Here is a 20,941-nt window from a genome sequence, read left to right on the forward strand (position 1 = left end):
CGCAGAAAGATAGTGGAGCAATATCAGAAAGGTGTTACCCAGCGAAAAATTGCAAAGACTTTGCATCTATCATCATCAACTGTGCATAACATCATCCGAAGATTCAGAGAATCTGGAACAATCTCTGTGCGTAAGGGTCAAGGCCGTAAAACCATACTGGATGCCCGTGATCTCCGGGCCCTTAAACGACACTGCACCACAAACAGGAATGCTACTGTAAAGGAAATCACAGAATGGGCTCAGGAATACTTCCAGAAACCATTGTCAGTGAACACAATCCACCGTGCCATCCGCCGTTGCCAGCTGAAACTCTACAGTGCAAAGAAGAAGCCATTTCTAAGCAAGATCCACAAGCTCAGGCGTTTTCACTGGGCCAGGGATCATTTAAAATGGAGTGTGGCAAAATGGAAGACTGTTCTGTGGTCAGACGAGTCACGATTCGAAGTTCTTTTTGGAAATCTGGGATGCAATGTCATCCGGACCAAAGAGGACAAGGACAACCCAAGTTGTTATCAACGCTCAGTTCAGAAGCCTGCATCTCTGATGGTATGGGGTTGCATGAGTGCGTGTGGCATGGGCAGCTTGCATGTCTGGAAAGGCACCATCAATGCAGAAAAATATATTCAGGTTCTAGAACAACATATGCTCCCATCCAGACGTCATCTCTTTCAGGGAAGACCCTGCATTTTTCAACAAGATAATGCCAGACCACATTCTGCATCAATCACGACATCATGGCTGCGTAGGAGAAGGATCCGGGTACTGAAATGGCCAGTCTGCAGTCCAGATCTTTCACCTATAGAGAACATTTGGCGCATCATAAAGAGGAAGGTGCAACAAAGAAGGCCCAAGACGATTGAACAGTTAGAGGCCTGTATTAGACAAGAATGGGAGAGCATTCCTATTTCTAAACTTGAGAAACTGGTCTCCTCGGTCCCCAGATGTCTGTTGAGTGTTGTAGGAAGAAGGGGAGATGCCACACAGTGGTGAAAATGGCCTTGTCCCAACTTTTTGGGGATTTGTTGACACCATGAAATTCTGATTCAACATATTTTTCCCTTAAAATGGTGCATTTTCTTAGTTTAAACTTTTGTTCCGTGATTTATGTTCTATTCTGAATAAAATATTAGAAGTTGGCACCTCCACATCATTGCATTCAGTATTTATTCACGATTTGTATAGTGTCCCAACTTTTTGGGAATCCGGTTTGTATCTGATGACAGTATAAAGGCTCTTAGAAGATAGTATCGGGGTAGAGGCGTGTAGTAACACAACTCTGGTGTGTTACACATCTACATTGGTGGAGCCTTACATCTACATTGGCAATAAATAAATAGCTTAACACTCTACAGATTGTCATCAGTCACATCGGTCCCTGTGCTCTATCAGTGTGCTTTTTTGGAATGCATTCGGATAAAACTTCTAAATGGTTCCAGTCCAGCACTTGGAGGAGACCCAACATTTATATGCATTAGTCCTAACAAAAGTAAAGTGATTGAGTAATAGTATCATAAATAATAGCACCATATACATACATTTGCTAGTGTAAGATTTTCATCAAGCATGAAATAGTCCTAACAGTTGAACAGTGCTCTAATTAAGACATAATAATGCTGCGATAAGAATAACAACAGATGGGAAATGGTCCCACCAATGCTGGGACCAAAGAATAGCCACAGGAACATCCACTTTAGTCTCAATGCCAAAAGAAGCCAAGTCCCGTTAGATAATAGTTACCGCAGAAAGGACCAAACAGGAGTAATCTGACATCTGCACAGGAGCAGTAATAACAGAAGACTGATCAATGATGAGTAGACCATTTACAACCAACCTAAGTAAAAGAACATTTCCATTACAGTGATAGTGAAAGAGAGAGGAGAGACTGACGGGAAGGAGCATCCTAGGGAGTAGAGTAGGAGCTTGAATGAGTCTCAGCAGAAGCACAGAGGTGGAGTCAGAATATCAGGAGAAGTGAACCTATGGAGGCAGAATACAGGCAGTAATAGAGGCAGCAGAGACTGTGGTTAGAAAGCTTTCTGCTACACATTACTGCCTTTGGTTTGAAATTAAAATGGAAACTGCAGTTAGCAGTGGTAAAGCTAAGGCTACTTTCACACTAGTGTTTTAGTTTTCCGGTATTGAGATCCATCATAGGGGCTTAATACCGGATAAAAACACTTCAGTTTTGTCCCCATTCATTGTCAATGGGGACAAAACTGAACTGAACAGAACGTAGTGCTCCAAAATGCATTTTGTTCCGTTTCGTTCCCAGACCGGAGAGCAAACCGCAACATGTTGTAGTTTGCTTTACGTCCTGGGATGCGGAGCAAGACGTTTTCTCGAACACAGTGGGCCACAATAGAAAACGGATCCGTCCTCCATTGACCTTCAGTGGAGTTCATGACGGATCCGTCTTGGCTATGTTAAAGATAATACAACCGTATCCGTTCATAATGAATGCAGATGGTTTTATTATCAGTAACGGAAGCGTTTTTTCTGAACCCTGCCGGATCCAGCAAAAACGCTTGTGTGAAAGTAGCCTAAGTCCTCCATTAATAACACTTTTAATTAATGGACTCCAAATTATTTCTTGAAATGTCTTCTGGGCATTTTTCTATGTATGGTCTGAGAATATGTCACAGTTGTGAAATGTCCTTAAAGGGATTTTCCAAGGCAAGTTCTTATATATGTATAAAAGAGGTAATATGGGTAAAAAATTATCATTACTCAACTAATGTATCCCCCACTGCTGTCCTGGTCCGGTCCCTGCAGCGTAAAGGTTAGTTGTGCCGCAATCTGCAACTTCTCCCCACTAATGCCAGGTCTGTTTTAGGGGTAGAAAATGGTCTAAATGTAAGAGAGCTCGGAATCTGTCTAACATTTAGAACTTGCGGGGATCCGCGGAAGTTATGGAGAGGCCGGCGCCTCTTCATAACTCCGGAGGATTCACCGCCAGTTTAGGGGCTTATTAAGATTGGAGTCTGAAACGCCGGTTTTAATAAATGTGCCCCTATGTCCACATATGAGAAAATATGGGCCCCGTGGCTAGATATGAGGTTTACTCCTTGTATCTCTCTCTAGAGACCGGCCGTTATGGGTTTGTCGTTTGCTACATATGTGGCTCAAATGATACACTCTTTGTCAATGACCTCATATGTTTTAATGGGTCATGGATGTCTTAAACTTTAAAACTAAGGCTCTATATTTCTGCTCCATCATAAGAACAGAAAAATAAAAATGACAAAATGTTGGATCCTTACAGGGTACCAAGGGTTTCCTTAGACCCATTGGATCTGTTGGGTTTACGTCATGGTGTGGGAAGAATAGCGCCGATATAACAGCATTTTTAATGGAGCCTGCAAAAGAACAGAGCCTTATCGGCAAACATGAGAATTATTCATGCATCCCGCAGTGCATGTGAAATACTGTCATGTACATGTTTATGAAGGTGGGATCGGTGTTGGGGGAATTCTTTCAGAATTTTACAATAAAAAAAGACTTCATCATTATTATGACACACAGGAGACCAAACCTCTGCATCAGGATTATATCTATAGTATGGTTAGCCTCTGCTTAAAAACAGACACAGTATGCAGGGTTTCACTGGCCCACCTGGTGATCCTCCTCACACACTAATGGACCCATAATGTTCAGCAGAAGACAACCCCATTTGGTAGTGACTCTGTATCATTTTTTAGGATCTATTTTTATGGGAAATGTCATTCACACCCTATGGAGATAACTCACAGAATATTGTGACTTGCGTTGTTCAATCTGCAGCATGTCAATTTATGCAGAGGGTTTTACCCTACAGCTTTCAACCTTTGCAATGTAAAAGGTTGAAAGCATTGAAGAACCCCTGCCATGCTGGCAGCAATGCCGCTGCAAAAATCATGCCTATTCTGAGTGTTTTTGTAGTGACGGTTGTACACCAGTATTACGGCTGACCAGCTATGTGTGACCATACTCTACAACAGTAGGATAACAGTACAACAGTATTTTGAGCCAAAAAAGACACAAGACTTCTCACTTTCATAGCAACACTTTGTGCTGAACGTCATGCTGCTATCCGGGGCAGTCACAAGCTCCACATCGCTCATCTAGCATCTGCCCAGGGTCAGCCACCAGACTCCCGTGTCCCATGCTGCAGTCTGGCTGCTTGGTCTCTTTCTGTGTGTGTGTATTAGTGTCTATTCATTGAACGCCACCCCACAGCACTGCAAGAGTTAATTCACCTTTTTGCTCTATGCTCAGCTGTTTAACTAATGAGCTCATCACCTCCATGTGATGGGCAGTTTCTTCCACCCCTTGCAGTTTCTTCCACCAGTCTTTTAGATTACGTTTGGCTTCACTTGGTTGCTAGGTCCTGCAAAAGAGCTTTAATTTGTTTGTCTGTCTGTGTACAGACTTATGCCTGTTTCCTGAATTCTTACACTCTGCCACCTGAAATAATCCGAGCCTCTTCACCGTACTGACCCCAAGCTGCCTGCTCTGACCTCTGGACTGATTTCTGGATTTGTACGTATTCTGCCTGCCCTGACCTCTGCCTGTTTACTGACTATGAGTATTGCCTGACCCCATGGTGCTTTCCAGTGAGTGAGCAGCCAAACACACCAGGACTATTCTAAGAAGTAGTGGCCTGGTGGCTCCCCTGCAGCAAAGACCAGGTCACTGTATAGGAGTTCAAGGGTGAAAACCAGGAAGCATTATTAACACATTTTTTCTAATGTTTTGAGACAGTAGTAGGTCCTCTCATTTATTATATTCTCTCTAATTCAAACTAGGACCCTTTTAAAATATACTTTTTATTATTTATCTTTAAAATATCTGCCCCATATTGGTGGCTGATACCATGCAGAAGTGCAGACCTCAGGCCGGCTACTTATTACTACGCATATAGCATCCACCACATTTGTGACGTACATACAATACACAAATAATTGGGATGGAAGGTCGTCGGCTAATATCCTTATATACGGGAAGTCTTTCCCTAACAGTCCTCTACTAGCCTTTGCCCAGGGACCACCCCTGATGGTGGGGGTTCCCTGTCCTTGTGCCTTCCCTACTTTCCCTATAACACCCTAACAGTGAGAGTGAAGAGTGAAAATTTAAACATATAAACATGATACTGCCGCAACAAAGATGGTCGTTGCCCATAGGTCAGATAACAATAAAGTACCCCACAATTGGATTTGTACGTATTCTGCTTGCCCTGACCTCTGCCTGTTTACTGACTTTGAGTATTGCCTGACCCCATGGTGCTTTCCAGTGGGTGAGCAGCCAAACACACCAGGACTATTCTAAGAAGTAGTGGCCTGGTGGCTCCCCTGCAGCAAAGACCAGGTCCCTGTATAGGAGTTCAAGGGTGAAAACCAGGAACCACCTTATAATGCTCTCAGGACAAACCCCAATTCAGACTAGTTGGTTTGCACAGTGGGTCCGCACTCGCTGCCTGTTACACTCATAAACCATCTCTCTAGACAATTTCTAAAACACATATAGTTGAAAACACATACATTCTTGTAAGCCATTTACGCCACTTTTTTGGTGCAAATGGCAACAGCATTCTTGCACATTTTGCTTAGTAAATCTACCATGTGCACCCAAAAAGGATGACTTTCCCCACCACAGATTCCGTGCATCCCTGGTTTATTCAAGAAAGCAGATTTTTCTTTCATGGAACGGCCCTGTACTTCTTAGCCTCAGCTCCTCCTGTGCTGTTTCCTACATAAAGTCCACATTTGTATTTAATGTAGCTGCAGGGCATACGCCTTCCTCTGCTGCAGTGATTTCATGGTGACCTTTACTGGGCTTCGCAATTCAAGACGCATTATTTGGTCTATGTTTGGACTTTCGTGTCTGTTTCTAAAGTAACTAATGTATCAAATGAATAAGTGCATTGTCTCTTTATTATCAGTATTATATTACGTCCTGTCAGGAACTGAGCTTTGCGTTAAGTAACATTTGGAGAATATCAGGTTTTAAGTTTAATTCTGATATAAAACTTGTACATGCGTTGGCCATATGTTAATCCAGGAAAGCCAAACACACAAAAAAAACAGGACAGCTAACAATATGTCACATTAGGCTGGCTCTAGTGCATGCTGCTTTTATCCATCATAAATGTAATAGTCTAGCAGTAAATAAAATCATTGGCCCAAAAATGCGCTTCCCGCTTCCTGGAATCCTGACGTAAGATCGTCTTGTTTTGTTCTTGTGTCTCTTCATTTCATGTGGTTGTCGTCTTGCCTACTCCATGGATGGTAATGATATCCCTGTTTACCATCATTTCTCATATGCTTGTTAGGTGGCCCAAAAATTAATGAAAAACATGAATAACTAGGGTGTGTCACACTTCTTTGAATTTACTATAACCATTTCCATAACTTGAAGTGGCTGTGAATGAAAATCTATGGATCTTAAGAACAAGGCCCGCTATGAATGGAAAGCATGCTGTGCATGCGCGGCTTTCTCCATGCACTGCTATCGAACTTCCAAAAGTAAGCAAGCACCAGCTCAGGTATTTTTGCGGTGCGTATGCATTGTCCTCTCCATTCACTGCTGTGGAACTTTGAAAATAGCCAAGCATGACTATTATTGGAAGTCCCATAACAGTGAAGAGAGAGGACACTGCGCATGCGCAACATGCTGCCTATTCATACCATTCATACTCATAAGAGTGGGTCCCAGAGGTGGGGCCCTCACCTATGGGACATTTATAGCTTATTCTGTTACTATATGCTAGGATTGTCCCGAAGAGACAGCTCCTTTAACACCCTCAATGGGGTGTGGTCTTTTCTGAATGGATTGCAGTTCACAGTCCCCAGAATAGTTGGTGTTGGATGTGCTATAGTGAAGAACTTGTAACACAGGAACAACGCCAAGAGTTGTAAATGAAATGGCAGCCAGCTAAAACCATCTGTGTTGGTTGCATGTTTATATGTGCCAGCATGGCTGAGAAAAATGTTTTGATATAAGCAAATGAGCCTCTAGGAGCAACGGGGGCGTCGCCGTTACACCTAGAGGCTCTGTTTCCACTGTAACTGCCATGCCCTTTCCACTTTGATTGACAGGGCCAGGCATGATGAAATTTTCCACGCCTTAGGGGCATTTGGCTACCAACTAGATGGAGCCATCGCCACGAGCCACAGCTGCTCAAGGAACTGGATGAGGTGAGTAACACCCCAGGCATATGTAACTTGATGAAGGAGCGTTGAGGCTCCGAAACGCGTTTGGTGACCCCAACAGTGACATTTGCAAGCCGGACAAACCATCTTTATATCTGCCTTCTTGAAAACCATTGATCCTATTACTCCTGTAAAGACCAGATAAGCGTCAATAAGCCGACTCTTATAATTCAAGTTAACCTACTTGTAAGGATCCAATAATCCTTCACTACCGACATCACGTCTGACGTCAGACACACGTGGGACATACGAATTCGGAATCCAGCTACCAAACGCTAGAGATTGCCTTCAGGAGTGGTAAAGTACCAAATACTTGTTCTTATGATAATACAACTTGGTCATAAGGCACAAACAGCATACAATCGCATGATGCATAAGAGATACCTTGTTGGCAATCTCTTATTCTGGTTTTCTCCCGTATCGGATTGAATTGTCTGTGATAAATAGGAATCTATCCAACGCATTCAAGTGTCTTACCTAATAATATCTGCATATGCGAAGTAAGTTAGGTTTGGCTAACAGGCGCTACCTTTTTTCTGGATGAAACCTAAAGGACTAATACTTCAGATCGGACAGGCCCCTCTCTGATCATATTTTATGATTGGTACCCACCGCATTTGGAATTGCGCATTTTTATACAGCTTATTTTTATTATTTTCCATGTTGTACGTTGTATGTTTTATGTCTTAGTTTTATGGTGTATGTATTGGTGATACAATCAGATCCTGGTTGTTTAAACCACCATTTATTTATATTGTACCTGCCTACTATTTTATTTATTTTTTAATAATAAATTTGCTCCACATTTTGAACTATATTTTGTAATAATAAATCCTCCTCATATGTTGAACAAAATGGTCTTCTAATGGTCCATAAAGGAATGGATATTTGAGTGCCCCCCAACCTGTTCTTCACTCAATATGTAACTTTAAGCCTACAGGTGCATATACAGTATGTGCCATTGACTCTCTTTGTAAAAAAAAAAAACGATGTAACGCGCCATATGAAGCAAGTTGGAAGATCAAAACATTTCGTTGAATCCTGTTTTGAATACCAATGTGTGCCCACCAAACCCTTGCCAGTGGGACACTCTTTTGGCATATGTTTGGCTAATGAAAGACCATGAACACTTCAGACATCATTTTAAAAAAATGTGCAGTTTGGACACATTAAAACTGAAAAATCTGCGCCAAACTTTAGAGCAGATAACGTAATAAGGAGTAGTTGGTAATAGAACTGCTGTATTTATTACTAGGCTTGGCCGTATCACTGTCCTGGAAATGTTCCTTCTACCAGAGACTTGTCACTCATTGTGAGCGGCAGTGCTGATGTGGTTGTTCATTCCCTTATTATATTGTATTCGGCTCTGACAAATTGTGGGTGGTTTGTGGTTGTGCAAGAGCTTCTCATTGCTTGGCAGCAGAGGGAGCCTCGCGTATGTGAAGTGATGTCTAGCAGTCGGGATTTCTAGTCCTGGGAGAACTTAATATAAACATCTGCGAAGAAGTGTAATTCTTCAAAGCTATTCAAGCAATAAACCTAGATGGATTTAACCTTTCACAGGGGTTAGCTGTTGTCTCTGAAGGCATCTCCGCAGATTTGTTTTCACTGTGTCTTTTAAAGAGTTTCTCCTCTTCCTTTTTCCTCTCAGTAATGCGCCGGTTCTGATGCAGCAATTTCCAGATTCTTGAGTTTTTAGCTTAAGGACAGATAATGGAGGCAATTTTCCTTTTGAGAACTTAGGTTTCTGTCGAATTACAGTGTCTGTCTGCAGGTGCGATCTCCTTTAATCCCCCAAATTCTTAAGGAACATTCCTGAGACAGACGCCAGAATAGTGTCAAGATTAGCACTTTTCTGAGTTGGCAAAAGCGATATAAGTAGGAAAAGCTCATGCAGAACAAGCAAAGGCTTAATTGCGCTATGCCAACTTGTACAGCAGATGACACATTTGTTGACCAGCCTTTTGCCGTGCCAAAGCTTTAACACTGTTCCTTTGTCATGGTGTGTAAATTCAACCTGCACCGAGGCTCTGTTCACACTCACCTCGTGACTGCTCTTAATAATGGAAGCCAAGACATTGGGACAGAGCTGTCGTACAACAGTTCCAAACCCAGTGGGCTCCGTTGGGTTTCTGTCTCGGTTTGCATAATTTTTTAATGGCAAGAATCGCACTGTATGCTGTCGTTTTCTTGTTCTCAAATAACAGAAACTAACGCTTATATTACACCTGCAGATAATACTGAAGATCATCGCTAACGAGTGTTCACAGGAATGCTTGTTAGCGATGATCTGGCAGTGTAATACTGCTGCCGATTACCCTAGGAATAAGCAAACTTCTTCATCGGGAAATTGGAATCTTTTAGCAGGTTTATTATTATCTGTCGGCGGCAGATTGTGCTGTGTAATCAAAATCTGCTGCCGGTAAACAGTGATTGATTATGGGGACGAGCAATAACATAGCGATCACTTCTCCCCATCCTGAGGAGGAGATCACTGCATGTAATAGCCGCGGTCTCTTCTGCTGACGAGCAGGCGATTGCCTGGAAGGGACGCTTCCCTCCGGAAAATTACTTCCAAAACTTCAGGTGTGATATAAGCTTTACTAGTGTCGCATGTACTAAGTTAAGATTGATTCATGATTTCATGCTGCTTTTTAAATTATTTTTAAAGAAAGTTAAAGATTGGGCTGAGCACTTAATTACTGGAATACTGCAATATGTAAGGTAATAAATTAATAATATGTATTCTCTGCAAGGCATACACAATAAAAGCAATATAAAACTGACATATAACAAATACGGACATATACGTCCTAAAATAACTCTGCATTAAATGGATTTAAAAAAAAGTGCCGATATATTGCAATATTGTATCAGTTGATCCTCTCACATGAAGGGGTTAAAATACGTAAAGTAGTAGAATCAGCAAGGTTCGGTATGTATCCACCTCCGGTTATAATGGTGAGTGTGTATACACCTCAAGTTCAGTTTGCCAGTGTCATTAATTAATTAATGAATCGACAGGTGTGTTTGTCCACCTGCAGGAAAATACCCGCACTGTTCCAGGACAGGTTAGTAACATGTGAAGCGGTCATATAATAAACTGTAAAACAGTCATAAAATAAGGCGATATGGCAGAAGGATTCGCGGTGTATTTGTGGCGTCCCACTGTACCGCGCTGCCTAAAACGCCTTTTACCTTTCCGGACGGCTTCTATTGCTGTAAGTGTTATTTGTGAACGGGCCCGTTCATATGGTCCTCAATTGACCAAGTTTGTGGTGAGTAATACGTTCAGATGTTCGCAGAAATCTTAAGGTGTGTAGTACAGCCAGAGGGATAGCTTTCAATCTGCAATTCTTCAAAGAAGACGGTGGTCTAAGGAAGGGGTATAGTGGAAACCCCCGTTACGCGTTTGGTCAGGACCTGCTATATTTACGGATGAGCAACTGTATATTTGCCTTTATCCACTGTCTTCTTTGAAGAATTGCAGATTGAAAGATATCCCTCTGGAATCCCACCGACTTCCTGGTGTTTCCATTTAATGCAGAGTGTATTTTAGGACGTATATGTTGGTATTTGTTATATATGTCAGTTTTATATCGCTTTTATTTTGTATGCCTTGCAGAGAATAAATATGATTAATTTATTACCTTTATATATGCAGTATTCCAGTATTTGAGTGCTCAGCCCAATCTTTACCTTTCTCTATATATAATTGTGTTGGATTGGGTGGATCAACGGGGCTTTGTAGCACCACTCCTTTGTTAAAGGTACAGTGAGCTGCTATTACCTTTGTCTTTTTAAATCATTTAGTTCTGCCCTCTGCCAATCCCGTCACTGGCTCCCCATTGCCCAGAGAATCCAGTACAAAACACTAACTATAACATGAAGGCCATCTACAACACGTCCCCTCCACACATCTGTGACCTGATCTCCCAGTACTTTCCCATACGGAATCTCCAATCCTCACAAGCACAGATGAGCAAAGTATTGAAAAATTCAATTCGGCTGCTTCGCTGAATTTTAGAAAAAAAATTGCTTTGTGATGAATTACTTAGTCACAAAGCACATTTCTTTGTAAGTAGTAGGTGCAATGACGGGGAGCGGCGATTGCGCCGCCCCCTTCATTGTACCCCTCAGATGCCGCGTTCATAGCTGCATCTGACAGTAATAACACAGTGTAAAATAAAAAAAATTATTACCTCCCTCCTCCGTTTCATTGCAAAAAGCTGGCCACCCCCAACTTGGTTGAAGATCTAGCGCAAAATCCTGCACAGCACTTGATGACGTCGGCCGGCATGGTGACGTCATATGTCACCTCGTACAGGATTCCACGAGAGATCTTCAATCCAAATAACGGTGGCCGGCGCAAACGGAGGAGGTAGGTATGATTTTTTTTATTTCTAACGTCCACTTTGTGGACTTCAATTTACTCAACCCTACTTGCAAGACATCCTTCTCTACTCTCCTCATATCTGCTCTTCACACAGCCACCTCCAAGGTTTCTCCCATGCATCCTCCATACTCTGGAGCTCCCTACCCCAACGCATCAGACTCTCACCTACCATGGAAACCTTCAAAAGAAACCTGAAAACCCATCTCTTCAGACAAGACTACAACCTGCAGTACCCTGCCCCCACTATACTGCCATATGAGCAGCTTTACACTCACCTACTGTCATCTTCTGCCCATCCCTTTCAGACTGTAAGTCCTCACAGGCAGTGTCCTCTCTCCTTCTCTACCAGTTTGTAGCTCAGTTATTGTACTTGTTTTTGTATTATATATTCACGGTATGCCCTTTTCATATCTACAGTGCCCTGGTATAAATGGTGCTTTAGTAATAAATAATGAGAATAATAAATGCTAAAATTCCATTAACAGATACTCCAGTTCATGTCATTGTCCACCCTATTTTAGATATTAAATGTCTACAAAAGAGTCATGGAATGGAGTGACTTAAACAATTGATATCCAGAAAAGCATCAACTTAAAAAAATACAAAGCACAATCACATATACTGTAGGTTGTTAATATGTGATAAAAAATGTTCTGATAAATGTGTCCCTTTTAAGAACCATTCAACAAGCATTTTGGTGCTATATAAACAGTAGCGGCAATATCAGGCCACATGAAGGCAATAGCGCTCTACTACCTTGATACTTTCTGTAACTCTCTACCATGGCTTTCCCTCTCTAGAGCCCCCCAGACCAGGTTGGGCCTGATCTTTCTGTACCTGTGTGCTGCTGACTCTCCCACAGTCGAAGTTGGTGTGATTTCTCCCCAGGCTTGGCCCACTTTTTCGTTGCATGAGGCTTTGCTCTTTTCATGCCATCCCATGCAGTTGGCACTACTGACAACTGGGCTGCCTCTCCGAAGCACCCTCCACACCACACCACACGCTGTCCACTGGGTCAGCAACTATTGCTGCATTCTGTCAGGAGATACGAACTGCTACCCCCTGTAAGGGCTCATGCACGCAACCTGCAAAAATACGGATCCGCAAAAATACGGATGACATCCGTGTGCATTCCGTATTTTGCAGAACAGAACAGCTGGCCCCTAATAGAACAGTCCTATCCTTGTCCGTAATGCGGACAATAGTAGGACAAGTTATATTTCTTTGCGGAATGAACATAAGGAAACGGAATGCACACGGAGTAACTTGCGTTTTTTTTTTGGTTTGTTTTTTGCAAACCCATTGAAATGAATGATTCCACATACAGTCCGCAAAAAAATAATAACTGAACGGACATAGAAAGAAAATACGTTTGTGTGCATGAGTCCTTAGGGTGTGCCCAATTGCACCCCACTGCGCGAGGACTCAGCCACATTCACTCCTGCTCCCTGTTACAAGTCATTCTATATGTAACAGTGCCACCTAGTGTCAGAATTGAGAACATCACCACAGCGTATATGCAGTGATACAGCATAATAAAACGTGCAGAATACAAAATGACATCTGTGCAAACTGTGCGCAATTTAAACACCATTTATCCCAGCGACAATTTACAATCTAATTGACTCAATATCTCCTCAATAGCTTTCAGCCATTTGCATGATAATTTGCAGTTTTTGCCCTTAGTAGGCATGGCTGGCATTAGTCATATTAATATAGACATTGCCACAACCAGCAGGAGCCAGGTAGCTTGTTCGGAAAGCAAGTCATCCTCTCCCTGGATTATCCCAGTGTCATTTGTGAAAGGTGGACTCTGATGGGATAATGGTAATCCTGATGTATTGTGTCCGCTAAGTACTTCTTTGTAAAGGAGGTGTCGATTAGAAGAGAATGCTCTTTACAGTTAAGCGAGCACAGGATACTTGGCTGATCCCTTCACACAAGAGGACGGGAGTGGCGTCTGTGTATTAAACAAGCGTTGAAAATGTATCATTGTAATATAAGGAATAAGCCCTGACAAAATGCTGGAGCCCTTTATGAATAAAATAATTGCCGCAGAACCCGTATGGTAGTTGTCACTCGCCACTTTACATATTTCAACATATTAAATATTACCAAGTCCAATAGAAATCAGACACTTTTTTTCCATTCTTGTACAGAGTATAGAACACAATGAGTAACTATGGAAACATTGGTTTTTTTTTCCATGAGAACCTTTCGATATTTTATTTGCCATTAAGTTAAATAATGGTCTGGGCACAGGGTCAGATTTTTTCCCTCTTTTATGTGTTAATTATTAGGTAATTGGGTTTGTTAGGTTCATTGCTGTCGCTGCCCAAAGTGGTTTGATCATGGGAAGTCATGGTCTTCACATTCCAGTATTATTACTGAGATTACTTGTGTAAATTGACCCTTTTTTTTTTACACAATTTATAAAGATATATAGAGATACTGGACATAGTAAAATGTTTAAAGGGGTTTTCCGCGACTTTAATACTGATGACCTATCCTCAGTATACACTCGCCTAAAGAATTATTAGGAACACCATACTAATACGGTGTTGGACCCCCTTTTGCCTTCAGAACTGCCTTAATTCTACGTGGCATTGATTCAACAAGGTGCCGATAGCATTCTTTAGAAATGTTGGCCCATATTGATAGGATAGCATCTCGCAGTTGATGGAGATTTGAGGGATGCACATCCAGGGCACAAAGCTCCCGTTCCACCACATCCCAAAGATGCTCTATTGGGTTGAGATCTGGTGACTGTGGGGCCATTTTAGTACAGTGAACTCATTGTCATGTTCAAGAAACCAATTTGAAATGATTCGAGCTTTGTGACATGGTGCATTATCCTGCTGGAAGTAGCCATCAGAGGATGGGTACATGGTGGTCATGAAGGGATGGACATGGTCAGAAACAATGCTCAGGTAGCCCGTGGCATTTAAACGATGGCCAATTGGCACTAAGGGGCCTAAAGTGTGCCCAGAAAACATCCCCCACACCATTACACCACCACCACCAGCCTGCACAGTGGTAACAAGGCATGATGGATACATGTTCTCATTCTGTTTACGCCAAATTCGGACTCTACCATTTGAATGTCTCACAGAAATCGAGACTCATCAGACCAGGCAACATTTTTCCAGTCTTCAACAGTCCAATTTTGGTAAACTTTTGCAAATTGTAGCCTCTTTTTCCTATTTGTAGTGGAGATGAGTGGTACCCGGTGGGGTCTTCTGCTGTTGTAGCCGACCTTTCTTTCCCATTCTGACATTCAGTTTGGAGTTCAGGAGATGTCTTGACCAGGACCACAACCCTACATGCATTGAAGCAACTGCCATGTGATTGGTTGACTAGATAATCGCATTCATGAGAAATAGAACAGGTGTTCCTAATAATTCTTTAGGTGAGTATCAGATTGGTGGGGGTCCAAAACCCGGGACCCTGCCGTTCAGTTGTTTGCGCCACGGCCCTCTCTCAGCTTTTCCTAGGCCTGTGACCACACATTCAACGGTCACATGGCTTAGTCACAGCTCAGCCCCTGAGGATAGGTCATCAGTTGTAAAGTCTTTGAAAACCCTTTTAATATGAAATATGGTGAAATTCTGTCTCTGTCAGCAGATTTGTACCTATGACACTGGCTGGCCTGTTACATGTGCACTTGGCAGCTGAAGGCATCTGTGTTGGTCCCATGTTCATATGTGTCCGCATTACTGAGAAAAATTATGTTTTTTTATATGCAAATGAGACTCTAGGAGCAACAGGGGCATTGTCGTTACACCTACAGGCTCTGCTCTCTCTGCAACTGCCGCGCCCTGTGCACTTTAATTGACAGGACCAGGAGTGAAAATCATTATGCCTGGCCTTGTTAATTAAAGTGCAGAGGACGCGGCAGTTGCAGAGAGAGCTGAGTCTCTAGGTGTAATGGTGACGCCCCTGTTGCTCCTAGAGGCTCATTTGCATATATTAGTTTGTAAAATATTTTATTGTACATAAAATCAAGAATGTCATCATCTCCGATAAATGCGTTACATCATCATTTGCATATATTAAAGCATAATTTTTCTCAGCAATGCTGGCACATAGGAACATGGGACCAACACAGATGCCTTCAGCTGCCAAGCGCACATGTAACAAGTCAGCCAGTGTCATAGGTACAAAGTAACTGTTGATTGGGCAGCACTGTGGCTCAGTGGTTATCACTCGTGTCTTGTAGCGCTGGGATCCTAGGTTCAAATCCAACCAATGAACAACATATTGCATGCAGTTTGTATGTTCTCCTCATGTTTCCTCCGGGTTACTCCGGTTTCCTCCCACACTCCAAAAACATGCTGATAGGGACCTTAGATTGAGAGCTCCATTCGGGACAGGTTGATGCTAATGTCTGTAAAGTACTAAAATCACTGCAAAAAATGCACCAAAATGATACTGCAACTGACAATACTAGCTAATTCCTCAGGCCGATGTTAAAAGCTGAGAACTTTGCCAATATCTCCCAGTCAGGAACATATCGGAGCCCCTCATGCACCATGGGGTCAATATCCATACTGAGATTCTAAAGCCCTTTTGTCATCTAAGAGCTAAGCAACATGGATAAACGGTCATTTCCAATTTCCACCAGGCTGCTTCAATTGGAAGACATTTTTCTCAGGATTTTTGGTGTCTTATAATCTAATCTAATATTAGCCCAAATAGGGAGGTTTCTTTCATTGTATGTACTAATTTATAGTACTTCGGCTTCATGCACTCAAACATCTTTTTGGGCTGTGTCCGATCCACAAGTTTTGAAGTTCGGACACAGACCTATTAATTTCTGTATGTTGCATAGTCTTGGTTTGTGGGTTACAAAATACATACGGTTGTGTGCATGAGGCCTTAGCTGCAGAATCCCATTGTCTTTTCCTGCGCTTGCTATTTTCCCCCTTTCTTTCCTGACCTTTGCAGTGTAGCATTTCTTTGGAGCACAAACATTCAGTTATATTAAGGAGGAAGAGTTGGCGTGCTTCCTACATTGTAAAGCTTTGTAATACTTTTAAATAAAGCAGGTATAATTCTATTTCAGTAATGAAACACATTGCTCGTAAGGTTCTGAACTCTCAGTCTGGGCTTTTGTTCCAGGGCCCTGAAAGACAAGACTCAAGATGACTTTGATTTCATCGTGCCGTGCATGCAGCAGTAGGGTTGGCAGCCTGCATTGATCTCAATCACATCCCCCTTTGGGTATTATGGATATCATGTGTATGTTCCTGTTGCACAGTAACCTAATTCATGTCTGGTTAGATGGTAATACCTTGTTTTATTCCCATACGGTATCTACTGACTCTCCTTCCCTTTTGTTAAAGACATCACTATAACATAACAGTTCAGAAGTACCGGGTTTTCTTCTTTTTTATTTGATAAGCAGTTTAGATCATGCTGACAGCGCTAGGTAGGGGCTGGGGAGAGCAGGACAAACATACCTTTGTAGAGCTTTTATTATCAGGAGTAGTGTGCATATGAAGTTTTATTCTGCCAGATTCTGCTTCTGCAGCTGCACTGAAGGTGGAGCTTCACTGTGAAGTGCTGGCTGCATTATGCTGCCGCACAGCCTCTCCCCTCTGTCAGTGGCAGCTGTAGTAGTCTTCTGGTTGGATGCTACAGTTGTCACTCAGGAAGAGGGAAACCTGAAGCAGCTCAATATAGAGAGCACTCTACAGTAAAGCTCTGCCTTTGGATGACTGCAGCAGCAGAACCTGGCAGAATAAAACTTCATGTTCTCACTATTCCTGATTAAAAAAACTCCATAAATGTATGCTTGTACTGCTCTCCCAAGCCTCTATCTAGTGCTGTTAGCAGGTTCTAAATTGCCGTTAGACTCCCTTTAAGGGTGCATTCACACGACCGTAAGTGTTTTGCGGTCCGCGAACTGTAGACACGCAAAACACGGATACAGGCTGTGTGCGTTCCGCAATTTGCGGACCGTACATGGCCAGCGCTATATAGAGAATGCCTAAGCTTGTCCTGCGGTTGCGGACAAGAATAGGACATGCTCTATCTTTTTTTGCGGGGCCACAGAATGGAACAACGGATGCGGAGAGCACACGGTGTGCTGTCCGCATCTTTTGTGGCCCCATTGAAATGAATGGGTCCGCACCCGTTCCGCAAATATGCGGATCCATTTATATGGTCGTGTGAATGCACCCTTTTTTGGCAGAAATTTGTTACAATTGTTAGGCCTCATGCACACAATCGTATTTTGCGTCCACATCGGATCCACATTTTTTGCGTACCATATGTGGACCCATTCATTTCTAAGGGGCCGCAAATAATGCAGACAGTGCACGGATGTCATCTGTGTGTTGTCTGCGGCCATTCTGCAAATTAGAGAAATGTCCTATTCCTATGCTTTTTGCAGACAAGAATAGGCAGTTCTAATAGGTAAATGTGGCATGCACACGGCCGGTATCCCTATTTTGTGGATCCATGGTTTGCAGACTGCAAAATGCATACGTTCGTGTGCATGTCGCCTTGAATGGGTTGTCTAGTTGTAAAAACATATTTTGAATACCTTGTTATTAGAGAGTGCCCATCTGTGTAATGCATCATTTGCCCTGTGGTTACCAGTGTATATGCTTCCTGAGTGTATACGTTCCTATGTTTGAGCTCTTGTATATGCTAGTACACAGAAAGTGTATACACCTATTGTGTATTTGAAGGGAAAAATGTTCTTTGAATGGTTTAGTGGTTTGATTGTTGTTGTGGTATGAGTTTTACAGGCCAAAGCTGTAGGACCAGTATTTAAAGGAGTTGTCTCACATCTCACCATTACTAAGTCGAGTTGAGACTAAGACCTGACTACCAGGTGGCCGGGAAACAGTGCATCGGGCCGGTGTTGTGCTGTTTTATGTAGCTCCCATTGCAGTGCGTGCAAGCTATGCTACCTAGGGAAACAGGTGGACTCATAAAGGTGTAGATACATCTCAAAGATGCTCAAGAGAAATGGGAGACCCCAGAGCTAAATGTCTAGTGTCACAGGACAGAACTTTGCAGAATTTTAGGTGTTTTTTAAAAGAAATTTGCAAAAATTCTGTTTTCACTTTCTCCTTATGGGGGATTGAGTGCAGAATGACTGGGAAAAACTTTAATATTTTTTTTTATTTTAGCACAAGGCCACAACATAAAAAAATTTGAAAAAAGTGAAAAGGTCTGAAGGCTTTCTGGATGTGCTGTATTAGTGATTGAATTTGATTCACTGACCTGTTCGTTTATGATTTTTTTTTTTATAATTGAATAATAGATAGAAAATCTTCAAGAGCAGCTTAGAGACAAAGACAAGCAACTTGGGAACCTGAAAGATCGAGTCAAATCCCTGCAGACGGATTCCAGTAATACGGACACTGCACTTGCAACCTTGGAGGAGGCCCTCTCTGAGAAGGTAATCAGGTTCTTGAATTTGGAAATATATTTGTGTTGAAGCAAGATCACAGACCTGCACTAGAAGAATTGGGGATCCGATACGAACATGCTCTGATTGGTTTTTCCAACTCTTCCCGCCCAGTGTTGTGTTCTGTACTGCCCACATCACCTTTAAGGAACTAGTGGTCATCTTCCCCCAGTAGAATGCTGAGGGCTGGGTAACAAGCAACTCAGCACTTCTGTTATAGATGGTGGCTAAGCTAATGTTGAAGGGGGGATCCAGAGTATTTAGCTGTGACATCAAGACCTGTTAGAGGGCAGCCACCTGAATGTGTAGCAAGACCAGTTACTGCAATCACAATTTAGAAGTAACTACAATGAGAAACTCCAGTTATCACCTGAGCTTCCTAATAAAATGATGTATTCGAAGAGTTACCTTATACAAAAACGTAATTATTTACTGCCCTAAAGTCTATGACTGTCATTATTCAAAGGCTGAAATGGAGTGAGGAACATATTGACTTGTACTGTTTGACTTGTTGGCTTACTGTTGTTTCACAACAGACCTCTGCCGGTATTTCCTTGGCCATCTTTCTCCACCTGCATCGGCATCTCTTGGCTGCTGCGTCAAGCCTGTGCTCTGGCTGCCGGTCTCTTAAAGTGATTGTGCATTCTAAATGCCCCTGCCAATTCCAAGTTCCCCTAGGCTTCAAAAGGATCTTTCCCACCTCACTTTTGACCTGAGCAAGAAGGTCCATTTGGTTGTGTCTGCAGTGATATGTTTACTCCTGCTTCATAAAGTTAAAGAGACTAAATTCCTGACTTATGTTCCTGACCTTATCCACTTTTTCTGCTCCTGCCCTGACCTCTGCCTGTTCTCTGCTTATGATTGAACTATGCCAACCTCCACCCGTGCTCCATCAAACTAAGATTTCTGCTTTCTGCCCTGGTACCACAACCTGGAAACTTCAGCTCCTCTACGTATCAGCTATTGTAATACAGACTATTCCAGTGTAACAGCCTGAGGATTCTTCTCTGGGAAAGTCCGCAGGTCGTTACAGTGGTAAAGGGTGAAGAATTCACAATTCCTTAGGCTAAGTTACCTAATTTTAGCCCAAACCAAATATGTTAGCGAACCAGTAGGGTCCTATTTCTCAGTTTGCCATTCATTACATATTGAATCTTTCCAAACATCTCAGTGTTACCATGAACCCCACAAGCTCCCCTTCACTTCTTGTTTGCACTCAGTGCTGTGGATCACCCTCCCAGGATGTGTGTCGTCCCAGGTCCACAAGACACCTGACAATATAAGGAGATTCTCTTGGGGAATATGTAAACCACCATTAATCTTTATTAATATAATGAATTAATACACAAAGACCCAATCCCATAAAACCTTGCTAAAAACCAGAAGGGATAACATACTATGATGATCATAGTATATCCACCAAACTCCCAATATGTTTATAAAATGTATTACTATACTCAAATGAATATATATTAATTGTGTTGGACTTTACATTCAAGGTGAGTAACAGTATAAGAGTATAAAGGCATGATGCACAAAGTTAACCTTTACTTATCAAGTTGAGCTTTAGTAACATCCTTCTCAGACCTCTACGCGTTGCGCCTTTCGACCTCCTCTGGAGGTAGAGACCTTATGATATAATTTGCCTCTTAACTCTAGTGAACTGTTCTTAGGCTCCTTTCACACTAGCGTTTAGGTTTTCCGGTATTGAGATCCATCATAGGGGCTCAATACCAGAAAATAAATCTTCAGTTTTGTCCCCATTCATTGTCAACCACACCAAGTCCTGCTACTTTACTCACGCGTGTTGGCAACCATGCACGTAATCATGTAAAGAAAACAAAAATCTGTTTAGCATACAATACAAATGCATCTGACACGGAAACATATTTTTACAATTTCTTAGTGTTAAGGGCCATTTACCGATAACTT

General features: G+C 42.3%; 1 protein-coding gene across 4 annotated transcripts in view; it reads left to right on the forward strand.

The window, feature by feature from the left end:
- Positions 1-20,941, forward strand: part of ERC2 (ELKS/RAB6-interacting/CAST family member 2) — an 881,888-nt gene that overhangs the window by 261,763 nt on the left and 599,184 nt on the right. For all 4 annotated transcript variants that reach the window (XR_006390837.1, XR_006390839.1, XR_006390838.1 and 1 more), the window contains one exon: positions 18,863-19,000. Coding sequence is in view for 1 of the 4 variants with exons in the window: in XM_044300746.1 (XP_044156681.1) it covers positions 18,863-19,000 (138 nt within the window). In the remaining 3 variants the exon portion in view is untranslated. The remainder of the gene's footprint in view (positions 1-18,862; positions 19,001-20,941) is intronic.

This window comes from Bufo gargarizans, chromosome 7, assembly GCF_014858855.1.
Source record: "Bufo gargarizans isolate SCDJY-AF-19 chromosome 7, ASM1485885v1, whole genome shotgun sequence".
Classification (NCBI taxonomy): domain Eukaryota; kingdom Metazoa; phylum Chordata; class Amphibia; order Anura; family Bufonidae; genus Bufo; species Bufo gargarizans.